The 24639-nt window shown below is 31.4% G+C and overlaps 3 protein-coding genes across 3 annotated transcripts; 2 read left to right on the forward strand and 1 right to left on the reverse strand.

The window, feature by feature from the left end:
* Window positions 1-377: 377 nt before the first annotated feature.
* Window positions 378-1309, reverse strand: LOC111702477 (cytochrome c oxidase subunit 3-like). Its single transcript, XM_023474181.1, is given in 1 exon segment — window positions 378-1309. A coding segment is annotated over 1 exon segment (660 nt). The 5' UTR covers window positions 1118-1309; the 3' UTR covers window positions 378-457.
* Window positions 1310-1614: 305 nt separating this feature from the next.
* LOC111702471 (uncharacterized) lies at window positions 1615-12751 on the forward strand. The gene is made up of 5 exons (XM_023474168.1): window positions 1615-1767; window positions 2019-2085; window positions 9470-9530; window positions 10076-10179; window positions 11621-12751. Exons 1-5 carry the CDS (start codon window positions 1669-1671, stop codon window positions 11674-11676), a joined length of 387 nt encoding a protein of 128 aa, XP_023329936.1. The 5' UTR covers window positions 1615-1668; the 3' UTR covers window positions 11677-12751.
* A 3324-nt stretch (window positions 12752-16075) lies between these two features.
* LOC111702480 (ganglioside GM2 activator) lies at window positions 16076-22932 on the forward strand. Its single transcript, XM_023474184.1, has 8 exons — window positions 16076-16183; window positions 17037-17089; window positions 17739-17841; window positions 19029-19095; window positions 20096-20150; window positions 21045-21131; window positions 21437-21472; window positions 22158-22932. Exons 1-8 carry the CDS (start codon window positions 16119-16121, stop codon window positions 22265-22267), a joined length of 576 nt encoding a protein of 191 aa, XP_023329952.1. The 5' UTR covers window positions 16076-16118; the 3' UTR covers window positions 22268-22932.
* Window positions 22933-24639: the final 1707 nt, after the last annotated feature.

Below are 24639 nucleotides of genomic sequence, written 5' to 3' on the forward strand. Positions count from 1 at the left end.
TTTAAATCTCAACATCACCCTTAATAATAACACAGAGTATCCCACCATGAATAAGCCCCACCTACCACCCACTCCAACGAGTCTTAATGCTCACATGCCGTTAGCAACTGAAGATAAAAACATTAACATAAATAAAGACCCGACTTGAGATAAGCCCCCTAAAATGAAAAAAAGCCCCCCCAGTAAAGCTAAAGTAAAAACAAAGGGGTTAAACTTTAAAAAACTAAGAATAGTTAACGGAATAATTTTTTGCACGGTAAAAATTAATCACATTCTTATCCACTCTATTCTGGGCAGTATTCTAGTAAGCCAGCTTTGTATTGGTGGAAGGCCAAGCTTAAAAAAAATTGATAGGGCTATAAATCTTNCAAACTACGTCAACAAAGTGTCAATACCAAGCAGCAGCCTCAAATCCAAAATGGTGCGCAGCACTAAACTCACCTTTTAGGTGCCGAACTCAACAAACTAATAAAAACAAAGTCCCAACAATGACATGTAGCCCATGGAACCCTGTGGCAATAAAAAAAGTAGAGCCGTAGATACTATCGGCAAACCTGAATGAAGCCTCATAATATTCTAACCCCTGCAAAGCAGTAAAATACAGCCCTAAAACGATTGTTAACCCTAAAGACTTTTTTACTTGGCCGTACTCCCCCGCTATGAGGGCGTGGTGGGCTCAGGTTACGCTAACGCCTGAAGAAACTAAAATAATAGTATTCAGTAGGGGAACCCCAAATGGATTGAAGGGGACTACGCCTAAAGGTGGTCAAAGCCCCCCCAACTCAACGCTGGGAGCTAGTCTCGCATGAAAGTAAGCCCAAAAAAATCTTAAAAAGAAAAATACCTCAGAAGTAATAAAAAGCAACATACCCCAACGCAGCCCTAATTCGACGATTGCGCTATGAAGCCCCTGAACCGCACCTTCTCGTCTCACATCACGCCACCATTGGAATATTACCATCCCTAACAAAAGCAGCCCAATAAAAAATAAAAATATTGAATTAAGATGGAATCATGAAATTATCCCACTAGTTAAATATAAACCCCCCAATGAACCGTAAAGCGGCCAAGGGGATTCGTCAACAATGTGGTAGGGGTGCTGAATATGGTTTGACATATTTTAGGAAAGCAAAGCTTATCTTCAATCCCCAAAATTGATATTTTTTAAACTACCCCAAATTAAATTAAAGGCTTTTTCTAAAACCTTTACTATGCTACGACTTATCTTATTACTAAGAGCGACGGACGATATGTGCACACTTTAAAACCTTTCCACGTAAATTTAAATGGTTTTATTACTAGCAAATCCTTAAAAAAAATTTTTGAATTTTTTGGCCTAAAACACCCCCGGCAACCCATGAGTGTCCATCAAAAAATTCAGCCCATTCGGTCAAGCCGTTTGGCCGGCTATAGGCAACATATATTTATATGAATGTCTTGTATAATGATATGAAAGTTTTTACTTAGTATCTTTCTTGATTTCAACTTTCCTTTCCTTTAATAAGATTCACAACAACACCCTTCATTTGGTTCAACAAAATTTAATAAAGAATAGGTTTTTTTTTTTTGGGGGGGGGGGCACTGCACTGGTGATTTCTAGTGTACGCGGTGTACTGTATTCAAGTACATGTTGTTGTACATAGAGTACATAGAGTTTTTCAGATTCCAATGAAAGATTGCAAAAAGAACATTGTGTCCTTTATAACTGGGAAGAAGGACGGACGCAAAATTAATTCCAAAGTTGCAGAAATAAAAGAAGAAGAAAAGGTGAGTAAAAAAATTACAAAATTGGTTAAACAAAATCAAAAAGAAAATGCCCTGTAAGGAATATCCAGACCTGATAATTAATTAATATAAATATTAGAAATTTCAATTTACAAAAATATATCTTTGGTTTAACCTCGACCTCCCTCACTCTCCCCTCCCTCCTTTCGTCTTAGGATTAAATAGAAATAAAATATTTAAAAACTATAAATTTTTAATTAAAAATAAAAATAAAAATCAACTAATTATTTTAGGAGAAGAAAGATGAACCCTGTGGTAGGTTCAACATGAAGAGATTGTTCTCTCCGAAACTAAAACAAAGTGAGTAAAAATAAACAACTTTTTTTTCTTCAGATTCTGATTAAATTAGTCTCGTTGTCCTTGTACTTTTAAAAAAGAATATCGATAGAATTAAAGCACTTTGAAATTACGAACATCTATCTTTATACTTTGTTTCTCTCCGTCTGTCTTTTTGTTTGTATCCAATAAACGTCAAAAGGGCTGAACCGATCAGGCCCAAATTTTATGTGGGACCTCACATGACCCCAGGTAAGGTTTATGGATGGTCATAATTAAAAAAGTTTTCTCCAAAACCTCTTGATTTTTTTTTTAAATTTAGAAAATCGAAAAAATATTTGAAAATCCGTGAACTTTTTTTGCTAATGTTTTATGCTGAACAAAGAAAAGATGTTCAGAGATAGAGCCTAAATTAAAAGTTAAAATAGAGGTTGTGCGAAAAGCGCCCAAAAAAGCCAAGTATGAGAATATTTTTTGATATTTTATTTTAAAATTTGAAAGAATTCTCTCAAAGACTTTTTTATCAATGTTTTAAATTTAAAATAATGCTTCTCTTTTATTAGAATTAAATATCTTTTGGGAATCGATTTTTATTATATAAGACCTCCAAAATATTGGTTTCCATTTTTCTCGCAAATTTAATTCTTAGAATTATTTTTTTACATTTTAATTTAAAAATGTTTAGCATTTATTTTTCACGAACCGGTCCACACTCACATTCAATAATAATTAGAATTCATTTAACATACTTACGTTTCTTTTATATTAGAATATGTATTTTGTACATTCTGTGTGAACTTATAGGGGTGTACACACAGAGCGTTTTTGTTCTTTATTTGTGTGAAAATTATATGAACTATACATTTACATTTACAGACGATTACGAAATTGTCTTTTTTAAGTTATGTTATACTAGCTGAAAGGATCGGCGTTGCCCGTGAAAAAAAAATTTGAAGAAAAAATATTTGGAAGAAAGAAAAAAATTTGAAACCAAAAACGATTTTTATAGCCTATAACATCCCCGCCCCCCTGGCCACCCACGAATGTCTTGTTTTATTGTATATATTACCTTAATCAAAAATTTAAGTTATCTCAAATTTATCAAAGCACAGCGTTATAACTTTATTCTAATTGCGTTTAATTTTGCCTTTATCAAACTATCTAAATTAAAAGAAAATCATCCATTTAAAGTTTACAAAACCAATGAGGCCTAATATTCATTAGTCATCACATTCTATCTTAAGAAATTTTTCCAAGCTCAGCTTTTCTTTTCAAACGCAGTTCTCCCTAGGAAAACTCAGGGATATATAAAATAGGGAAATCAAGCTTGCAATTTTCTGGCAACATGGAATACCAGCCATGTTTAGCGTTATATCCGCTGCATTTCAGCTAGGGCTTTCCTTTAAAGCAGGAAAATCATTTCGCGAAATTTTAGCATTTATTCGCATTTCGTTCGCTCGCGAAAAATGCGAAAATTTTCGCTTCTTTCACGAAATTTCGCTTCTATCTGTTTCGCGAAAAAAATTATAGAAATAATGCTAAATTTTTGCGAAAATTTATCAAAAAAAAGACAACATTTTGAGAATACAAGACGCATATTCCGCGGAAATATGTCGCTTTGTTTACGCATTTTTGCTCAATTTTCATTTTCGGGAAAAAATGCGAAATTTCGCGAAAACGTTTGCGAAATACGAAAAAAAGAAATGTCGTATATTAAAAATTAAATAATAAATAAATATTTTTTCTTGAAAGGGAATGTGGAATTTTAAGTGAATGTCCGGTTTAAACTTTTATCTGATCAGTGATCATTGATCAGTGATCATTGATCAGTGATCATTGATCAGTGATCATTGATCAGTGATCATTGATCAGTGATCATTGATCAGTGATCATTGATCATTAATCATTGATCAGTGATCATTGATGTGGGAGATGTCGTCGGTTTTTAGTCTGAAAAGTGTTCATTGTTTTTCAACAAGTTAGCCGCAAGTTACTTTATCTAGAAACCGCAATAACAAGTTTGTAGAAAGGATAAATAGATAAATAGCTTTATGACTATTGCCACTATGAACTGGACAGAAAAAGAAATTAAATTTCATGTAATACTACTAGTACGACTTTGTGACCTCGTAGTTCCTCTAATTATTGAAATTTTACACACAAGTACGAGATAGTATCTGGTTACATACAAGTACAAGATAGTATCTGGTTACATATCAGTATGAGATAGTATCTGGTTACATACAAGTACAAGATAGTATCTGGTTACATACAAGTACAAGATAGTATCTGGTTAAATACAAGTACGAGATAGTATCTGGTTACATACAAGTACGAGGAAGTATCTGGTTACATACAAGTACAAGATAGTATCTGGTTACATATAAGTACAAGATAGTATCTGGTTACATATAAGTACAAGATAGTATCTGGTTACATACAAGTACGAGATAGTATCTGGTTACATATAAGTACGAGATAGTATCTGGTTACATATAAGTACGAGATAGTATCTGGTTACATACAAGTATGAGATAGTATCTGGTTACATACAAGTACGAGATAGTATCTGGTTACATACAAGTACGAGATAGTATCTGGTTACATACAAGTACGAGATAGTATCTGGTTACATATAAGTAATTCAAAACATTGTTTATCTTCTCAATAAGCGGAGTTTTGATTTAAACACATTTATAATTTCGACATTACTTGCAATTTGATTTACTTTAACGGTTATCTCAAACAACGGGTTAAGGGTACCGTTGTGTATCAAACATACCACTCTTTACATCCTTTAATTATTTTAAGATGAAACAAAAATAGCACTCTAGGATAAAGATAAGAGTCATTATTACATTATTCCTTATAAAATAAAACTCTTTCCTCGTATATATAATATTTGTATGTTAGCTTTAACTGGTTAAACAGCTGAATCAATTTTTTTTATATTCCACGGACAACGCCGGACACTTCAGCTGGTTTCTAATAAATTTTGACAACATTTTCAAATATGTAGAGAATTTGTTTAGTCTGGTTAATCCAACACGTTATATTGATATTATTATTATCCATCGATCGTGATAAATAAAGAATGTTCAAATAGTTCTAATAAATATGATTACGTAAAAAAAATGATCAATGTATAACAAATTGTAATTTTAGTAATATAATCATCAAATATATGAGGACTGTCTATATAAAAGTTTGTGTTATCTTTGACAGTCTGATATTTCCAATTATAAGATGATATCTCCAACTTTAAGATATAGCTGAAAATAAGAAAAAGAAAAATGTAATGTGATATTCTACTGTGATATGGATTAGTAAGATGACTGCAGGGCTTTAGTTATGACTTTAAATAATGCAATAAAAAAGTTTAAATGTATTTGTGCAGTGTACACAGACCTATTTCACTTAATAAGTTGATTATTAACAAACTTGTAAAACTATTTGCTTTACAGCAGCTTCAATATACCCATAAAGTTACTGAAATGTCGTCTTACAGTGATAACCAAAAAACTCCGAAATAGGAAGACGACTATTTAGCAATATTTCAGTGTATTTGTTGTCGTTTCAAAGCAAATAGTTTTACTAGACACTTTTAAAATCACTAATTAAGTGAAATGGGTCTGTTTACATTGTACAATCGTCGTGTCCCATGCTGATTGTTTAGGCCAGGGAGTATGGAATAGAAGGGAGATATAACTGACGCGGTTCGCCCTACCATATAATTATGCGTGCTTTGCAGACGGTACTCCATTTGTATAAGAAATATTTAGAATAGGTTATTGCATACGCGGTAATTGTACATCAGACAAATATTTCTTATTCAAATGAAGTACCGTCTGCAAAGCATGTATAATCATATGGTAGGGTGGGCCGCGTCAGTTATATCTCCCTTCTATTCCTTACTCCTTGGTTTAGGCGGACGGTGTGCGAGTACAAAATACAATATTATAATTTTATTTTCTTGGGTCTCCCTGTATTTAGATCACTGCTTGTGTAATTGATTGATTGATTGATTGATTACTCTGATCCTGGCATTTCGGGGGAAATTGGAATTTTCTGTCAATTTATCATGAAGGGGAAATGTTCAAAGATGTTTTTTGTATTTATTCTTTACATTTCAGTAACCAAAATCAGATCTATAGAACTTTACAATTGTTATACAGGGATATACCTCATTTATTCTTTACATTTCAGTAAATCAGGTCTATAGAACTTTACAATTGTTATACAGGGATATACCCTCATTTAGTCTTTACATTTCAGTAAATCAGATCTATAGAACTTTACAATTGTTACACAGGGATATACCCTCATTTATTCTTTACATTTCAGTAAATCAGGTCTATAGAACTTTACAATTGTTATACAGGGATATACCCTCATTTATTCTTTACAATTCAGTAAACAAAATCAGGTTTATAGAACTTTACAATTGTTATACAGGGTTATACCCTCATTTATTCTTTACATTTCAGTAACCAAAATCAGGTCTATAAAACTTTACAATTGTTATACAGGGTTATACCCTCATTTATTCTTTACATTTCAGTAAATCAGGTCTATAGAACTTTACAATTGTTATACAGGGATATACCCTCATTTATTCTTTACATTTCAGTAATCAAAATCAGATCTACAGAACTTTACAATTGTTATACAGGGTTATACCCTCATTTATTCTTTACATTTCAGTAAATCAGATCTATAGAACATTACAATTGTTATACAAGGTTACCCTCATTTATTCTTTACATTTCAGTAAATCAGATCTATAGAACTTTACAATTGTTATACAGGGATATATATACCCTCTAAGGATAAGTCTGAAGAGAAAAAAACTGTACAGAATAGACGACTGTACAGAAAAAAACGACTGTACAGAATAGAAGACTGTACAGAATAGACTACGGTGTACAAAATAGACGCTCGTACGGAATAGAAGACTGCACTGAATAGAAGACTGAGCAGAATAGACGACTGTACAAAATAGCCGACTGTACTGAATAGAAGACTGAGCAGAATAGACGACTGTACAAAATAGAAGACTGCACAGAATAGAAGACTGTACAGGATAGACGACTGTACAGAATAGAAGAATGTACAGAATAGAAGACTGCACAGAATAGAAGACTATACAGGATAGACGACTGTACAGAATAGAAGAATGTACAGAATAGAAGACTGCACAGAATAGAAGACTATACAGGATAGACGACTGTACAGAATAGAAGACCGCACAGAATAGAAGACTGTACAGAATAGACGACTGTACAGAATATATTCAACTCTTTAAACTCAAACAAATCTAATAAATCAGAAAAAGATTTGGTTTAAGTTTAAACCCAATTTGAACCTTTAGATCAGAATACTATAGGTATTATATTTACTTCATAATTTTAAATTCATTCGTCGTGGGTAAAGCATTATATAATTAGGTTTACAACATACATTTCATTGCTGTTATTTCTGAAAGTTTGCTTTTATTTCACCTCTAAAGAAATATAATGTTTCATATTTCCAATGAGTGAGCTAGCCCCGAATTAATCTAGAATAAATGATACAAGATTGTGTAGGCTTAAATATAAACATTAATCCCGGAATTCAATAAAAGAAAAGAATAATGATGAATCATACTTTGTTTAAATTAGAAATTAGAATCAAATAAAAAAGCTATGAAAGAGATAAAATTTATTATTTCACTCAGTTTCTCAATCTTTTTTACACAATAAAATGTTCTTAGTTGTTAAAGGATAAAACATTTTAAGTAGGATTAACCCTGTCACGATTGTGAGAAGGGGGGGGGGGTCCTCTCCATAACTTTAACTCCATAACTCTCCATAACTTAAAACCCGCTTACTCAAACTTCTTCACAATTGAACTCAGGTCAAACGGATCGTACTTATAGCTCTGTTTAGTAATTAATCTATTTTTAGAAAAGTAGCTTTGTTTAATAATAAATCTATGTTTAGAAAAGAAGCTTTGTTTAATAATTAATTTATGTTTAGAAAAGTAGCTGTTTAATAATTAATCTATGTTTAGAAAAGTAGCTTTGTTTAATAATTAGTCTATGTTTAGAAAAGTAGCTTTGTTGAATAATTAATCTATGTTTAGAAAAGTAGCTTTGTTTAATAATTAATCTATGCTTAGAAAAGTAGCTGTTGAATAATTAATCTATGTTTAAAAAGTAGCTGTTTATTAATTAATCTATGTTTAGAAAAGAAGCTTTGTTGAATAATTAATCTATGTTTAGAAAAGAAGCTTTGTTTAATAATTAATCTATGTTTAGAAAAGAAGCTGTTTAATAATTAATCAATGTTTAGAAAAGAAGCTTTGTTGAATAATTAATCTATGTTTAGAAAAGTAGCTGTTGAATAATTAATCTATGTTTAGAAAAGTAGCTGTTTATTAATTAATCTATGTTTAGAAAAGAAGCTTTGTTGAATAATTAATCTATGTTTAGAAAAGTAGCTGTTGAATAATTAATCTATGTTTAGAAAAGTAACTGTTGAATAAGTAATCTATGTTTAGAAAAGTAGCTGTTTAATAATTAATCTATGTTTAGAAAAGTAGCTGTTTAATAATTAATCTATGTTTAGAAAAGTAGCATTGTTTAATAATTAATCTGTGTTTAGAAAAGTAGCTTTGTTTAATAATTAATCTATGTTTAAAAAAGTAGCTGTTTAATAATTAATCTATGTTTAAAAAAGTAGCTGTTTAATAATTAATCTATGTTTAAAAAAGAAGATGTTTAATAATTTATCTATGTTTAGAAAAGTAGCTGTTTAATAATTAATCTATGTTTAGAAAAGAAGCTTTGTTTAATAATTAATCTATGTTTAGAAAAGAAGCTTTGTTGAATAATTAATCTATGTTTAAAAAGTAGCTGTTTATCAATTAATCTATGTTTAGAAAAGTAGCTTTGTTGAATAATTAATCTATGTTTAAAAAGTAGCTGTTTATCAATTGATCTATGTTTAGAAAAGTAGCTGTTTAATAATTAATCTATGTTTAGAAAAGAAGCTTTGTTTAATAATTAATCTATGTTTAGAAAAGTAGCTGTTTAATTATTAATCAATGTTTCGAAAAGAAGCTTTGTTGAATAATTAATCTATGTTTAGAAAAGTAGCTGTTGAATAATTATTCTATGTTTAGAAAAGTAACTGTTGAATAATTAATCTATGTTTAGAAAAGTAGCTGTTTAATAATTAATCTATGTTTAGAAAAGTAGCCTTGTTTAATAATTAATCTATGTTTAGAAAAGTAGCTTTGTTTAATAATTAATTGATGTTTAGAAAAGTAGCTGTTTAATAATTAATCTATGTTTAGAAAAGTAGCTTTGTTTAATAATTAATTGATGTTTATAAAAGTAGCTGTTTAATAATTAATCTATGTTTAGAAAAGAACGGCAGGGGAAAATACCACTGGGCAGTTCTTAGAAGTGCTCTCATCTTTCTAAGGTTGCTTTTTTTGTCATTTGAATTTTTTTCCCTAAATTTTCTCTTTTCGTTTTATAACTATCTTCATACAATATCATCTCTTATTGTTCTGCTCTTTTTGCTATTTAGCTATTTTTATCTTTTTATTAAAATCCTTTATTAATATGTTTTATTATTGAGACAAACACAAACTTTTTCATTCATATTCTTTGAATGATTATTAATAAAAAAGCGCCATAAATGATTTAAAACAGGTTGTTTTCTATCAAAAAGCAAAAGCATAGAAGAAAACTTTTACATTAATTGCTCGCCGAAAATATTGGAAAACAATTTTAAAGAAACTGCGTTTTTGCCACAAATTCTGGTATTATAGCTATATCTTTGCAACCTGACCTGGTGGTGTTAACTTTAGATATTTCAAACTATCATTATTTGATCTAAAATAATTCATAGTTTGAAATATCTAAAGTCTCTGACATTGAAATGCAAAGATAAAGGGATAAGAATATCAGAGTTCGTGATAAAAACTCAATTCCTTTATAATTTTGTGTTTTCTGTTTGTTTAGTGTTTGTAAGAAAGCTCATCAAAACATGATGTTTGACGAGGAGAAAACTGAGAAAAAGGAGAAGAAAGCAAGAAAAGAAACTCCAAGATATCCAACATTCCTGGGTAATTTCAAGTTATTCAATACCCCCCATCCCCCCCCCCACCCGGACAAAGTCCAAAATTTGCCTGCATCACAAAAAAATCAATTCTATCGTGATTACTTTTTTACATTTTTTGTTTATAACATGCACCCTCCCCCCTCCCCCCTAAAATTTTTAGAAAAGCATAAAACATTAAAAATCAATTAATCCATAACATCAAAAGTCAAAATTAAGATATATCAACAAAATGCTAAGAACGAAAAAATTTTTTAAAAGTTGATTCAAAACTCTAACAAACTTAATTCATGTCCAGGGTTAAAGAAAGAATAAACTAATTATTTTGGCGAATTCCATGATTTTAAATCATTAAAAAACTGAAATCTAAGAAAGTCAAAAGAAAAAAGTTCTTGGGAAAAAACCTGAAAAAAAGCCAATAAAATATCTGGACATAAGATCACAGGACATAAAGTCCTAAAGAAAAAAGTCCTAAGTCTTGGGAAAATGACGTCTAGCCTTAGACGTTTTCACAAAAAGGACTTTTCTTCTAAGCATCTGCATATTGAATTAAGCCGAGGGCGTTTTTAATTTCAAGTCTCTGTTTTTCCATGGCTGTAAACATCCTTTTTTACCATGCATTTTCCACTATAAGAGGACTTTTTTCAGAGCACGTTTTAGTATAGAATCATACTGGCAGAAAAAAGTCCTAGAAAATAAAGTCTAAAAGCATGGTGGGCATAGAGAATAGAATATATAGAGAGGAATTAAAAGAATCTCTCGGTATGAATTTTTTCAGTCCCTTTCAGCCTGAAAGGGAGTTCAAAGTGTACAAATCATGTAAATGTTCACAAATTATATGCAGTAGAGTACATTAATACAGTATGTTCCCTAGACTATCCATTTCAATTTCCAATTTTTTAAATTGTTAAATAAACTTTATAATGAATTAGGTGAATAAAAACATCATTTGATTTATAGTTATAACGGAAAATCATCGTTTGTAAAGTGGAAGGCATAGAGTCTATGTGAAATGATCATTAGTCAATCATGAAACCAGCCTATTTCATAATTTGGTTTTCTTTTAACAATAATTTTAGATTTTCTATAAAATGATATTCCAGGGCCCAACAGGTTATATAGCATAAACATGTGAAGTACACCTGCAGTATGGAAACAGTACAACAAAAAGGCCGTTTTACACTTTTTTCTAGTAATTTCCCCTCTAATATATATTCTATTCTCTATGGTGGTGGGACTTTATTTCCGAAGATTTTTTATTTCAAGGACTTTTTTCCACAGGACCTTTTTATTACCAAAATTTAGGACTTTATTTCCGAAAAATGTTTTTTTGCGAACTTTTTTGGCAGTTACCAAAAAGTGCACGTCTTAGATTAAATATAGATAAATTTAAAAATATTTATCTACATTTATCTTTGTATTTTAAAGTTTCTAAAAAACTATTTTAGGTCAAGTGTACACTGACTACGAAAAAGAAGAAACTGATGAAACTTGGAAAACATGAATAGTATACAAGGATTTTTAATTAACAGTGAACATTGTACATGACAGTGTACAGGGTAAATTGTACATTTGTACAGTGAACATGTACAATTAACCATTCTTTTATGTTTGATTCTGTAAATCTTGACAAAAAAGCTATTATAACAAAATTGGTTTTGTTAAATCAAATTTTTTAACAAACGCGAGATCAACTGATGGATTGCAAGATATATGTGTTAAATACAAAAATATTGTCTTTTTCTAAAAAAAACATTCTGGAAAAATTAGAAAAGTGGAAGAAGTAAAATTTTGACTCAAATTTCTGATAGATTATATTCCAGGCAAAGATTCCAGGCAAATAAAAAATCAAAGAAAGATTCCAAGATTAGTCCTTTCCGAGAAACAGTATTTTTTCAAGGATACTTTAAGGGACTGTATAGTACTTTAAGGGACTGTATAGTACTTTACAGGACTGTATAGTACTTTAAGGGACTGTATAGTACTTTAAGGGACTGTATAGTACTTTAAGGGACTGTATAGTACTTTCAGAGACTGTAAGCTCGTAATTTCAACTGATTCACTATGCACAGCGGGTTATGCCAGATTTACAACGGTGCCATTAAAGCCTTTGTGTGCTCGACGAGTACAAAGATATATGTGTGTTAACGTTTCGAACCCCGCTTGCCGCGATGAGTTAAGACTGTACGCAGCGCACACTGGAATTTGCAACTGAGCGATCATAACAGCTGATTTTGAAACGTTTACACATAAAATTATTCTCTGTACTGACTCGATAAACACAAAGGTTTAAAGGCCTAAGGTTACTGTTATAAATCGGACATTGACCTCTTTGAATAGAGGTTCACTTGAAATTACGCTTACAGTCAGAGGCGTATTAAGGATTTAGTCCAGGGGGGGGGGCGCTTAAAAAGGGTTAAAAGGGTTAGCCCCACCCCTGGAACAAGTTTCTGAAAATCAAGTACCACAATGAATTATCTGAAAGAACTTCGACATTTTAATGCTTTAAACATAACTAATTACAAATTTACATATTTCACCGCGGTAAAAATATTCTCTAATAATTCAAAAAAAACCGCGCGAAAAGCTAATTGGCCGCTCCTTACCAGGGTGGGAACCATCCGAAAATCAAAGCCTACACTTTTCCAGGGGGGGAGGCTGAGCCTCCATAGCTCCCCCTGAATACGCCTCTGCTCAGTCCTTTTAACCATGTGGTGAAAAGTATTTCTAAAAGGGATTATTTTGAAACACCAATAACTTGATTATGTTTTTGCCAATGTGTAATGTGTATGATATTTTTAAATAAAGATTGTAAAAATAATTCACAAAATTGCTTTGAACGAATTCAAAAATACAGGTCAACGCTGAAGACATAGAAAAATGATGTAATTTTATTAGCTCAAGAATATATATGTATTGTATTGTAAAAATTAGACTGTAAAGAAGACTTAAAACTCTGAAATTCTGACGAACATAAGTCTGCTTCCTTGAATATGATCTTGTAATGGCCTATTATTAAATGATTTGGCAAAAAAAAAGTTTATAATTGCGGGTAATCATTTCTGCCTTAAATATGGTCTTAGAATAAAGGAAAAGGACATTATAAATTCCGCACAGTCGTCTCAGAGTCAGAAGCCTCATATTGTGTAAAAAAGTGGAGATATTCTAATACTTTTGTAGAAAAAGGGTTCTGTAAGAAAATTTGTCACCAGTTTTGACCAAGCAGTGACAGCTTAATTCATCTTTAAAGCCCCTCTAAAGTTGATTCATGTTGTGTTCTTTAAAATGTCAGCATAAAAGAAAAAAATCTGTTTTCACACTTATAATAATTTCCTTTACAAGTTAAGACATTTTGCCGGAAGGCCAACGGGTGAGGGTCGGACGACATAGGGGTAAGTGCATGCCGCAAACCCGTTTTGTGACGTCATCTGCGGACTGCGGGTCGGATGTCAAACGGGTGCGGGTCGCCTTCCTCACCTCGTTGGGCTTTAAGTAGGACAAGTGCATTGTTCTACCCGTTTTCTAATAATAATTTTAGTTTTTAGATGCCACAATTGTTTTCCCGTTCAAAGTAAACTTGCATATCTTTTTTATTTGCGAAATAACAGAGATTTTGACTTTAACTTTGACGTTAATGCAAACAAACAAATGATATAGATAAGGTTAACCCATGGCGAAGTACAGTAAACAATTATGACAATCCTTAAAAAAACGTTAAGTATTTTTTGAGAAGAGTCTGAAGCGGAAAATGTGAATGCCTGCAACTTAAAAACCATAAGCCTTAAACTTTTACATTTTTATCGGTTTCAGAAATGGATTTTAAGAATTTCAATTCTAAATCTGAGAAACTTAAAATAACTGCAAGTCGTAATTTCTAATGACTCTTCAGTAATAAAGTGTCAAGCCTGATTCACAGCAGTACCCAAATTAAAAGCTTAATCTTGATCAAGAATTATCGTTATTTTCGATTCGAAGCAAAACTTTCGCATTTTCCCTGCAAGAACAAAAAACATTGTCAAGCCAGAAAAATTAGTTAGCTTAGTTGAAAAAGAATTACTATCGACAATAATTACATTTGTAAATAATGAAAGGTTGCATTTACCTTGTTGTTTGACAGTCTAGACTATAAAATATAAATCACATGTTTCCAGTGAAACAAACTTAAAACTTGATTCAATAGAAACCTAGTTTTGCTTAAATGACAAAGATGCCTTATATTTTCCACATATTGGAGAGGAAAATATTGGAGAGGAAAATATTGCAGAGAAAAATATTGGAAAGGAAATTATTGGAGTGGAAAATATTGGAGAGGAAAATATTGGAGAGGAAAATATTGGAGAGGAAAATATTGGAGAGGAAATTATTGGAGTAGAAAATATTGGAGAGGAAAATATTGGAGAGGAAAATATTGGAGAGGAAATTATTGGAGTAGAAAATATTGGAAAATATTGGAGAGGAAAATATTGGAGAGGAAAATATACGAGAGGAAAATATGGGAGAGAAAAAACTATTATGTTTGTAGTTTTATTATTATTAAGGGCCGGAGAGTCTACTGATTCTGATCCCTATAATTTTGGAACTTATAATGGTGTACACCTTTGATATTCAAATATTTTGCTATTAGATCTAGCAGGATTGTAAGTTTGAAATTGAAAGTTCCACAACATATGGTTGCGAAGATATATAAATAAGAAAATTGGGTTTAAAGGCAAGTGTTTGGTGCCTGTGCAAAAATAGGCGTATTTTAAAAGAAAATTGGTGTTATATATATTTAGTAAAATACAGCTGGACAAAAAATTATAAATTAATCAGTTATAAATTGCCTTGACCAAAGATCCTGGTATAATTGAATTTTAAAAACTATTTTCAAATATACAGTTAAAACTCAAACAGTCCGATTTCATTCTGGAGTATTTTAAAGAAATGCTAATTTTTCATTACAAAACTTTAACAACCCCATACTTTTGTCATTAGTGTGCCAAAATGTTAAGCTCCAAAAACCGGAAATATCAAAGCATTCAGGCAGTAAGCCTGATACAATTGGTGTGAAATCCTGAGTTCATTCAGACCTAAAATGAGGAGAAAAGCTCAGACAATGTGAACAATCACAGACAAAAACCTCTTTTGAGTTATTTTAAAATCCACACAAAAATTGGGCCCAATTAGTTCAGTCATCACTCATCAGCTTACTGAATTATTGCGGATTTTTGCTCAAAAGAAAATTAAAGAAAATTTTTTAGACGATATCTTTCTTCTTGTTTCTTGTATAAATGTTCAAACTTCAGTTGTGAAGATCAAAAAATGTGAGGCTACATTTCGAAAAAGTCCTTTAAAAAACGTTTTTGGGTAACTAAAATAAAAATGAGGCTTCACTTCATACTGTCTGTTCAATTCTTTATATTCTTGATTCCATGGCAAATTGTTTCTTTCTGTGATTAAATAAGACATTAAAAGACGACATTTAAAACAGAAGCCTTACTTTTTAACGTGAGATCTTCATATTTAAAAAGTCTCTAAGAACATACCCGGGGTTTCCCCGAGTTCCCCAACTAAAATTTGAGGCAAATTGGCTCAGGGGTTCCTAAGTTATGATCGAACAGATAAACAAACAGACAGACACATAGAGTTTACAACTTTATATATATATATATATATATATAGATTACAACAAGAATTATGCAAAATGGTAGAATAACTCAATAAAGTATAATCAATTACATAAAAAGTGTTTTAGCAAGGTTATGAAAAAGACCAATTGCATAATTGTCATTCGATTTAAAATCAAACAAAAGAAAAGCATTCTTAATTTTTCGTCTAATGTCATTTAAATAAATATATTTGGATTCAGACTATAATATTTAGGAGATAAGACTTGTATAAATACTAAAATATACACTGTATATTCTACATTTATCTACTAACACTAGAGTAATAAAAATATATAAAATGAAAACTTTTATTCTCCTTGCTGCCCTGGCATCAACAATATCAGCCTCAATTCTTCCAATCAAGTAAATTTTCTAAAAGTATTAATAAAATGTTCAAAAAATATTCAAAACATATATATATTCAGAAAATATTCGGTGAATACTCATAAAATATTCGGTGAATATTCAGAAAATATTCGGAAAATATTCGGAATATATTCGGTGGATATTCAGAAAATATTCAGAAAATTTTCAGAAAATATTCGGAATATATTCGGTGGATATTCGGAAAATATTCAGAAAATATTCGGAAAATATTCAGAAAATATTCAGAAAATATTCGGAAAATATTCAGAAAATATTCGGAAAATATTCGGAAAATATTTATAAATTATTTAGAAAAGCAAAAATATTAATATTTCTGATTTCACAAATTAACAATACTGGTTACAGCGCTGAATACTACATTTCTCCTAGTTTTTTATTCCCCCCGCGTTAAACTCTAGTTTTTGATTTCTCGAGGTTTCGAGAATTCTTCAATGTTTCCTACTATGATTTCTGCTATTCAGATTAAAAAAGCTACAAAATTTAGAAAATTCGAATTTGCGGCGAGTAATAAATTCATTTCTCATAATTTTCTTTAAAAGATACCTTTATTTTAAGCATGAATTTAAAAAGAAAGTAATTTAGTTTTCATCATTTTCTGACTAAAGCTGTTTATATTCCTTGTCAACTAACTAAAGTTATCTTAATGGGAAATGCAGAAATCAACTGATTGTAGAAATCATCAGGTTGTAGAAATCATCAGGTTGTAGAAATCATTAGGTTGTAGACATCAAATAAGTGAATCAGCATGCATGAAGGAAATTTATGATCTGTTGCATTAATTTGAAAATCACATTTTTGCTTTATTTTAATTTTAGATATTATAATTTAGGTTAAACTTCAATGGAAAATATACACCAAGCTTGAAAGGAGTTTCTAACTGTGGTAAAACGTTTTTTTGAAATCCAATCAACAGTAAAGATAATGAAACATTTATGTTTTTATGTAAGTTACATGAAACTAAGTCTATTGATGTAAAAAAAAAACTTAAACCTGCAGTGGCCAGTTTACACGACGCCAAAAAAAAAACTGAAACTAAAATGAAATAACAGGAAGTGGGGTGCAAATTTGATTGTTATCACCAAAATAAGTCACAGACTAAATATTTTTTATTAGTCAAAATAAAGGAAGGGGTTAAATCCCCCCCCCCCCCTCCAGCTGTAATTGAGTGTGCAGACTGCAGATGTAATTTACATGGCCAAAACGTTTTCTATTTTCTATTTTGTAGTTTAAAAACTTGTAAAGATTGTTTGGATTAGTTTCATATTTCTTCTGTGCCCTTGTTATGCCCCTTTAAGTCCTAACTTTTTCAAGTTACAAGAAAAAATCCCGTTGTTTTGAATCTTAGGACTTTTTTTCCCTGAAATAGTGTTTGTATGAAATCATACTTGAAAAAGAAAAAAGTCCTGGATGTCCTATAATGGAAAGACTTTTCCTCAAGACTTTATCAATTTAAGACTTGAGCGAACGAAGTCTTACAAAATTAAATAAACAAAATAAGTTTTAAAATGCTAAACTCTAAATTGATGTTTAGCCGGACATGAGAATGATGTAATGACTGTAGCTCCAGGAGGAAGTATGCCCGATGAAGTTTGTATGCCTGGATCTATGCAGATGGATGTTGTTACTAAATTTACGTAAGTTAAACCTTATAACTTTGTTAAACCTTGTAGCTTAAGTTAAACCTTGTAACTTTGTTAAACCTTGTAGCTTAAGTTAAACCTTGTAACTTAAGTTAAACCTTGTATCTCAAGTTAAACCTTGTAACTTAAGTTAAACCTTATTGTTAAACCTTGTAGCTTAAGTTAAACCTTGTAACTTAAGTTAAACCTTGTATCTCAAGTTAAACCTTGTAACTTAAGTTAAACCTTATAACTTATGTTAAACCTTGTAACTTATGTTAAACCTTGTAATTTAAGGTAAACCTTGTAACTTAAGTTAAACCTTGTTAACTGAAGTTAAACCTTGTAACTAAGTTAAACCTTGTAACTTAAGTCAAACCTTGTAATTTAAGTTAAACCTTGTAACTTAAGGTAAACCTTTTAACCTTGTAACTAAGTTTAGCCTTGTAACTAAGTTAAACCTTGTAACTTAAATCAAACTAAGATTACACTAGGCAAAAGTTTTATTAAAAATGTTGTATAAATTTATAAAGTTGTCAACTTGTTTTTTAACTTTTCAATTCCATGAAAACTAATGTTATCTCTGGTTTAATCTCGAGCTGAAGAGCTAAACCTAAATTAAAATCTGTTTTCTAGGATATCTAGAGAACACTTTTTTAAACCAAACATTAATCCAGAAGCTTAAACTCAAAAATAAATTTTACCGAAACTTAAAAAACAAGATTTTAATTTACACTTTTAAAGGGTTTGTCCGCGCTATTTGGTTTTTATTTGTTTAAAGTGTCAAAATCGCTTCCTTCTATTCACCTGCCTAAGATATATTGTTGAGAATACAGTTCTCGTACAATATGAAAAATTCAGATAGGATATGCGAACGGTTCCTTAAATTTTGTATTATAAACAGGGTGTCCCACGAAACATGACAGTTGTTGAATGGTTTTGAATGTCTTCTTCCATATATCATATTGGATATTAAAGACTTTTTGCATGCCATTTCGTAAAAAACATCTTTTTCTCAATTATACTTTACTTTGAAATCAATTTTACAATAATATAATTGGCATACAATATTTTTCATCTTTCTCTTTAATATCAAACAAACTAACTAATTACGAAAGAAGGCATTTTAAACTATTCATCAACTGTCATGTTTTGTGGGACACCCTGCCTACAATCCCTTTAATCTTGTATTATATATATAGAGAAGATATGCCTACTGACCTTATATTGAAATTGGACCTTAACAAGCTGGACCCCTTCCCTATGACCGTAAGTATATTTTAATTTTAAAGATATTCAAAAACAATTTTTCCAATGTTTTCTAATGGAAAACTTTTGCATGAGACAGATCTAATCTTCAACACTTCAACTCGATATCTTTTGTGAAAATGTTAAAGTTTAAATTTGAAGCGATGAAGTGCTTAACTCGTGAAAAACAGCTGATTTCAAGAACCCCGATTTCCCGAGAGCAAAATGTTGTGGTTTCCAAATGACTGACCATTTTTTGGGAACTCGTGGGTATTGGGTACCCCGGAGTTGACGCAGGTTTAAATCTTTTTTATTCCACGGACAACGCCGCGGTGTCCTGAATGGAGCGGATTCTTGCATGGGGCGGACTCGACCCCTAAAGTTTTAACACATGATGTTGAAGATAAAAAGCAATGTTAAACATTTAAAATTATTAGTTGACATATATTAAATGCGCATTTAGCCGTTAAATGTAATTAAAAAGCGGTAAAGGCAAAAAAGGTTATTTCCTCTTGAATGTCGTCTTCCATTCAAATCACCAAACAATTTATATTTACTCGAGACACAGATAATTTTTTATGGGTTTTCAAATCAAAATACACAAATAAATGACATAACATTACTTTTTATGTCTAACATAGTGTTGAAATGATTAAAACTTTAGGGAGAGTCCGCTCCATGCAAGAGTCCGCTCTATGAATAGTCCCCCCCCCCATGCAAGAGACCGCCCCATGCAAGAGTCCGCTCTATGCATAGTCCGCCCCCATGCAAGAGTCCGCCCCATGCAAGAGTCCGCCCTATGCAAGAGTCCGTTCCATGCAAGAGCCGCTCCATGCAAGAGTCCGCTCCATGCAGGAGTCTGCCCCATGCTAAAGTCCGCCTCATGTAAGAGTCCGCTCCATGCAAGAGTCTGCCCCATGCAAGAGTTCGCTACATGCATGACAGACCATGCGCGTGTAAACGGTGGTAGTAAAGTATTCCCTCCAGTCTAGAGATATTCATTTAAACTGTCCTAATTTAGGTTCCCTGCCTGAACGGTATCGGTTCATGTGAATACGAGCTCTGTCCCATGATTGGTAATTATATTTATCAAGTTTAAGAGTTTTTTTTCTAATTCACAACGGACTGGAAATAAATGATTGAGTTATCCTTTTTTTCTTCTCAAAAATAAAGTTATTATCACTTGTGGAACAGCCGAGGAAATGAAGTGTTTATTGTATGAAATATTAGCAAACAACGTGTTTATTGTATGAAATATAAGTAAACCACGTGTTTATTTCATGAAATATTAGCAAAACACGTGTTTATTTTATGAAATCACCCAAGTTCAATGATTGTTTATAGTACCTTGCTTGACCCAAATTTCGAAGATAAACATATCCTTGAAAAAAATCAAAAGAATTTCTAAGATATGCAATGTTTGATATTTTCCATAGATTAATAAAAATACAGATAAGACACTAGATGCCGTCTTTTCGAGATTTAGGGGTTTTTGGTTACAATAACCCTAAGCCCAAAGGAGTTATGCGCATGTCGCGTTGAATAACAAGACAGAGAGAGAGCATGCGCGTAACTCCTTTTAACTTCAGCCTCAGGATTATTGCGAACGAAAAACCCTTAAATCTTGAAAAGACGACATCTAGTGTTCTATATGTATTGTTATTAATCTAAGATATTTGCATAAAACTTTTTGCAAAACTTTTTATGATACAAAGATAGCAAGGGATTTTATTTCAATAAACATGCTTTAATTGGAAAATGAGTTACATTACAAGCAAGGTTCTCGAGCTAAAAAAAGCGTGCCAAAAAAAGCGTGCTAAAAAAAGCGTGCCAAAAAAACATCTCCGCGAACGAGAATAAAATATTTAATGCATTCTATTCACAGTGCTTTAATATTTGTTTAATTTCCATTTACTACTTAATTCTAAAATAAAATTGATTTTAAATTTTATTATCACTTCTTTTTCTAGTCGACATGGCTGACACCCTGTGTCCCCATTTCCCCCCTACCCAGCCCTGTGGTTGCCCCCTTCTAGCTGGAGACATGGCTCTCAGTGGTGAGTTTTATATTATTGTTTAATTAAAGTTCATTCGGAATCTAACTTAAAAATCATTTTAAAATATTTGCAGAAACAATGGAATTATTAAACTTTACTGTCCCCTGGTAGGAATATAATATTACAGACAATCTAAACCGTCGATTGGGAATTTTTATTTGAGATTTGTTTTGAAGAATAAACAACAATATGAATTCTATGTTGTCAAAGTGAGAACCAAAAAGTAAAGATTTAATGAATTAACAAGTAGGAAATGAAATAAAAGCTTATCTATTCTTGTAAATATTAACAAAACATATTTTCAGGATTAGAAATTCCAGTTCCTGACATGGGACTTCTTGGTAAGTTATGTATAGGCTGAACTGCAGTGACATACAGGGTGTCCCACCAAACATAACAGTTGGTGAATAGTTTTGAATGTCTTCTTCCATAAAACCATACTATATATTTCAGACTTTTTGAAGTTTATTTCATTAAGAAGATCTTATAATCATGTGTTATACTATGAAATCAATCTCTGTATTAATTTGTTTTTTCAAAATGATTCAATCTTATTAAATTTTCTGATTAGTCTCGAAAATCGTAATTAAGTGCCATTAATTCCAATATGATGTGGGACACCCTGTATATCGTAGTGTGGTTGACCTTAGTAAAGGTCGTTCAACTACTTCTTCTGTGATAATCCCGATTCAAATTGACACAGTTCCAGGATTGAATTTATTGAATTTGAATTGCCTACTACCGATTCAAACCCTTCCTTGAATCTTTAAACTATGAATCAGTGCTTCAAATCTAAACCGACAGTACGTAGATCAGCTACGTAGCTCTGATAAATTAAATTCGGTCCATGGTGGTTTAATATCTTTATGGGATATTTGAGGGTAAACTTTTATGCTTATGATCTGGGTTCTTCGCACTTTACTTTGATCACATTGCATCATTGCATCATTGCATTGTTGCATCATTGCATCATTGCATCATTGCATACTGAAGTTTGTGAATTATAAATAAAACTTTTATATCAAGGTGTTGTGATGGCAGGAGGATACGAGGCTACAGCAACATTCTACGGAGCCTCAAACAAGGACAAGGTCCTAGGCTGTCTTAACCTTACTTTTACACTCAAGGACTGCTGAACATTCATCTAGTATCACTGAACATTCATCAAGGACGACTGAACATTCATTTAGGATTACTGAACATGGATCCAGGATTAATAAACATTGATCCAGGATTATGAACATGGATCCAAGATTAATGAACATTGATCCAGGATTAATGAACATTGATCCAGAATGAACATTGATCCAGAATTAATGAACATGGTTCCAGGATTAATAAACATTGATCCAGGATTAATGAACATTGATCCAGGATTAATGAACATTGATCCAGAATTAATGAACATGGATCCAGGATTAATGAACATTGATCCAGGATTAATGAACATTGATCCAGGATTAATAAACATTGATCCAGGATTAATAAACATGGATACAGAATTAATGAACGTGGATCCAGGATTAATGAACATTAATCCAGAATTCATGAACATGGATCCAGGATTAATAAACATTAATCCAGGATGAATGAACGTTGATCACGATTAATGAACATTGATCTTGAATTAATAAGCATTGATCCTGGAATTATGAACAATGATCCAGGATCAATAAACATTAATCCAGAAGTCTTAAATATTTTATTTATTTTTTATACTATAATTTATGTATGCATGAAATAAAGTTATGACAGCATTTTAGTTTTCGTCGAACAAAAAATATATTGTTTTTGAGGTTCGGCCCGTTAAGTAACAATGACTGCAGTAACCCAAAAAGAACTTCGTTGCACTTTGTTTACATTGTTTACATATACTGTGTTAAATAAGAACTTTTGCAAATTATTTCGTCCACAAAATCGTCCACTAAAATATATTTCACTTTTATTGAATGTTACTTTGACATGACTGCCATCAAAAAATTTTATTATTCTCTTTGGTATCAACAAACTTGTCAAATAATGGAAGAATTAAACTATTCACCAACCCAGGAAACATCTTAATCGACTATGTGCCAATGGCGAAGAATTCGGGTTAATAATTATCTGTTCGACATCGGGTTGTCGGAGACTTCATGTTTACAAGGAACTATCATGTTTCGCGGGAAACCCTGTACAATGCTGTAAAGTGTGTCCCTGCTGTTCTACATCTTTAAGTCAAACTTTAATTTGTCTAGAATCTACCATATGTGTTAACACATATGTACCTCGTCATGTTGATATCCTAACATACTGAGCGTCCCATATCATATTAGATTATCTCCAAGCTTTATACCCGAAAATAAAGATTTAATATTCGAAAAACATAGCATTTCCTGCAAGAAAATTTTTATATTAGCCTTTTTAAATTTTTCAACATGATTTATTCTTCTTAAATTTTCTGATTAGTCCCAGAAATTGTAGTTTAGACGCATGGACGATCTAATATGATATGGGACACCTTGTATATTGTTTAGAGTCTTCTATTTTGTTCTTTAAATAAAAAATGGATAATTAGAGATTATCTTTGAACGTGGGAGGGGTGGCTGCTCTCAGGGTTTTAAAGTGCTCCTACGATTTTTTAGTTGCTTCCAGGGTATTGGAGTAAAATATTTATCCGACCTTTTATGAAACTAGGCTTTTAGGGCGCTTCGCGCCCATCTTTTATTTTAATTGTTCTTTTTGTATACATTAAAATTTTGTAAAAAACACAAACAAAAAAAATTTCGCGACTTTTATGAAAAAATGTTGCAGATTTTCAAAATTTTGAAAATTTGAATTTTGATAGAGGCAAATTTTGGAAATTCGATAATCCTAATTAACCTTCCCTGGGGTTACGCAAGGTCCCACAAAAAATTTGGGCCCGATCGGTTTAGCCGTTTATTAGATACAGACAAACAGACAGATAAACAGACAAACAAAGTATATTTATAAATAAAAGTTCTTTAAAAAGAGTACATTAAAACTGAAACTTGAAAAAAGAGGTGCTCTGCTGCCCCTTTTTTACTGTCTCTGTTCAGATATTTGCAGACAGGGGGGAAAATCTGAAATTACAGTCTAAGTAGTCTGTGGCGTACACATAGTTTTAATTTACCAAACTGACAATTGTGCCAGCTTATACAATAAGCATCGATGGTAAATGTAAAAAAAATATTTATTTTTAGCTAGATACATAAAGGTTTCATTTAAGCTGGTCTCATACATCTCAACATCTCTATCTATAGGAAAATTCCTCAAATTATTGAGATATCTGAGGAATACTTTGTTTTCCTCAGATATTTCAATAATTTGATAATTTCTGGTTTAGTGCGCGCCAAATAGAAGGCTCTACATTAAGAATAGAACAATTTTTACTTTGGTGACTATTGAGTAAAATCCCATTTGTACTGGCAACAATCAATAAAAAAATGTTAAAGGCGAAAAATTGGATTTTTTTAATATTTACCAATAATGTTTAATGTAAAAGCTTAAA

The sequence above is a fragment of the Eurytemora carolleeae genome, unplaced genomic scaffold (assembly GCF_000591075.1).
Source record: "Eurytemora carolleeae unplaced genomic scaffold, Eaff_2.0 scaffold508, whole genome shotgun sequence".
Classification (NCBI taxonomy): domain Eukaryota; kingdom Metazoa; phylum Arthropoda; class Copepoda; order Calanoida; family Temoridae; genus Eurytemora; species Eurytemora carolleeae.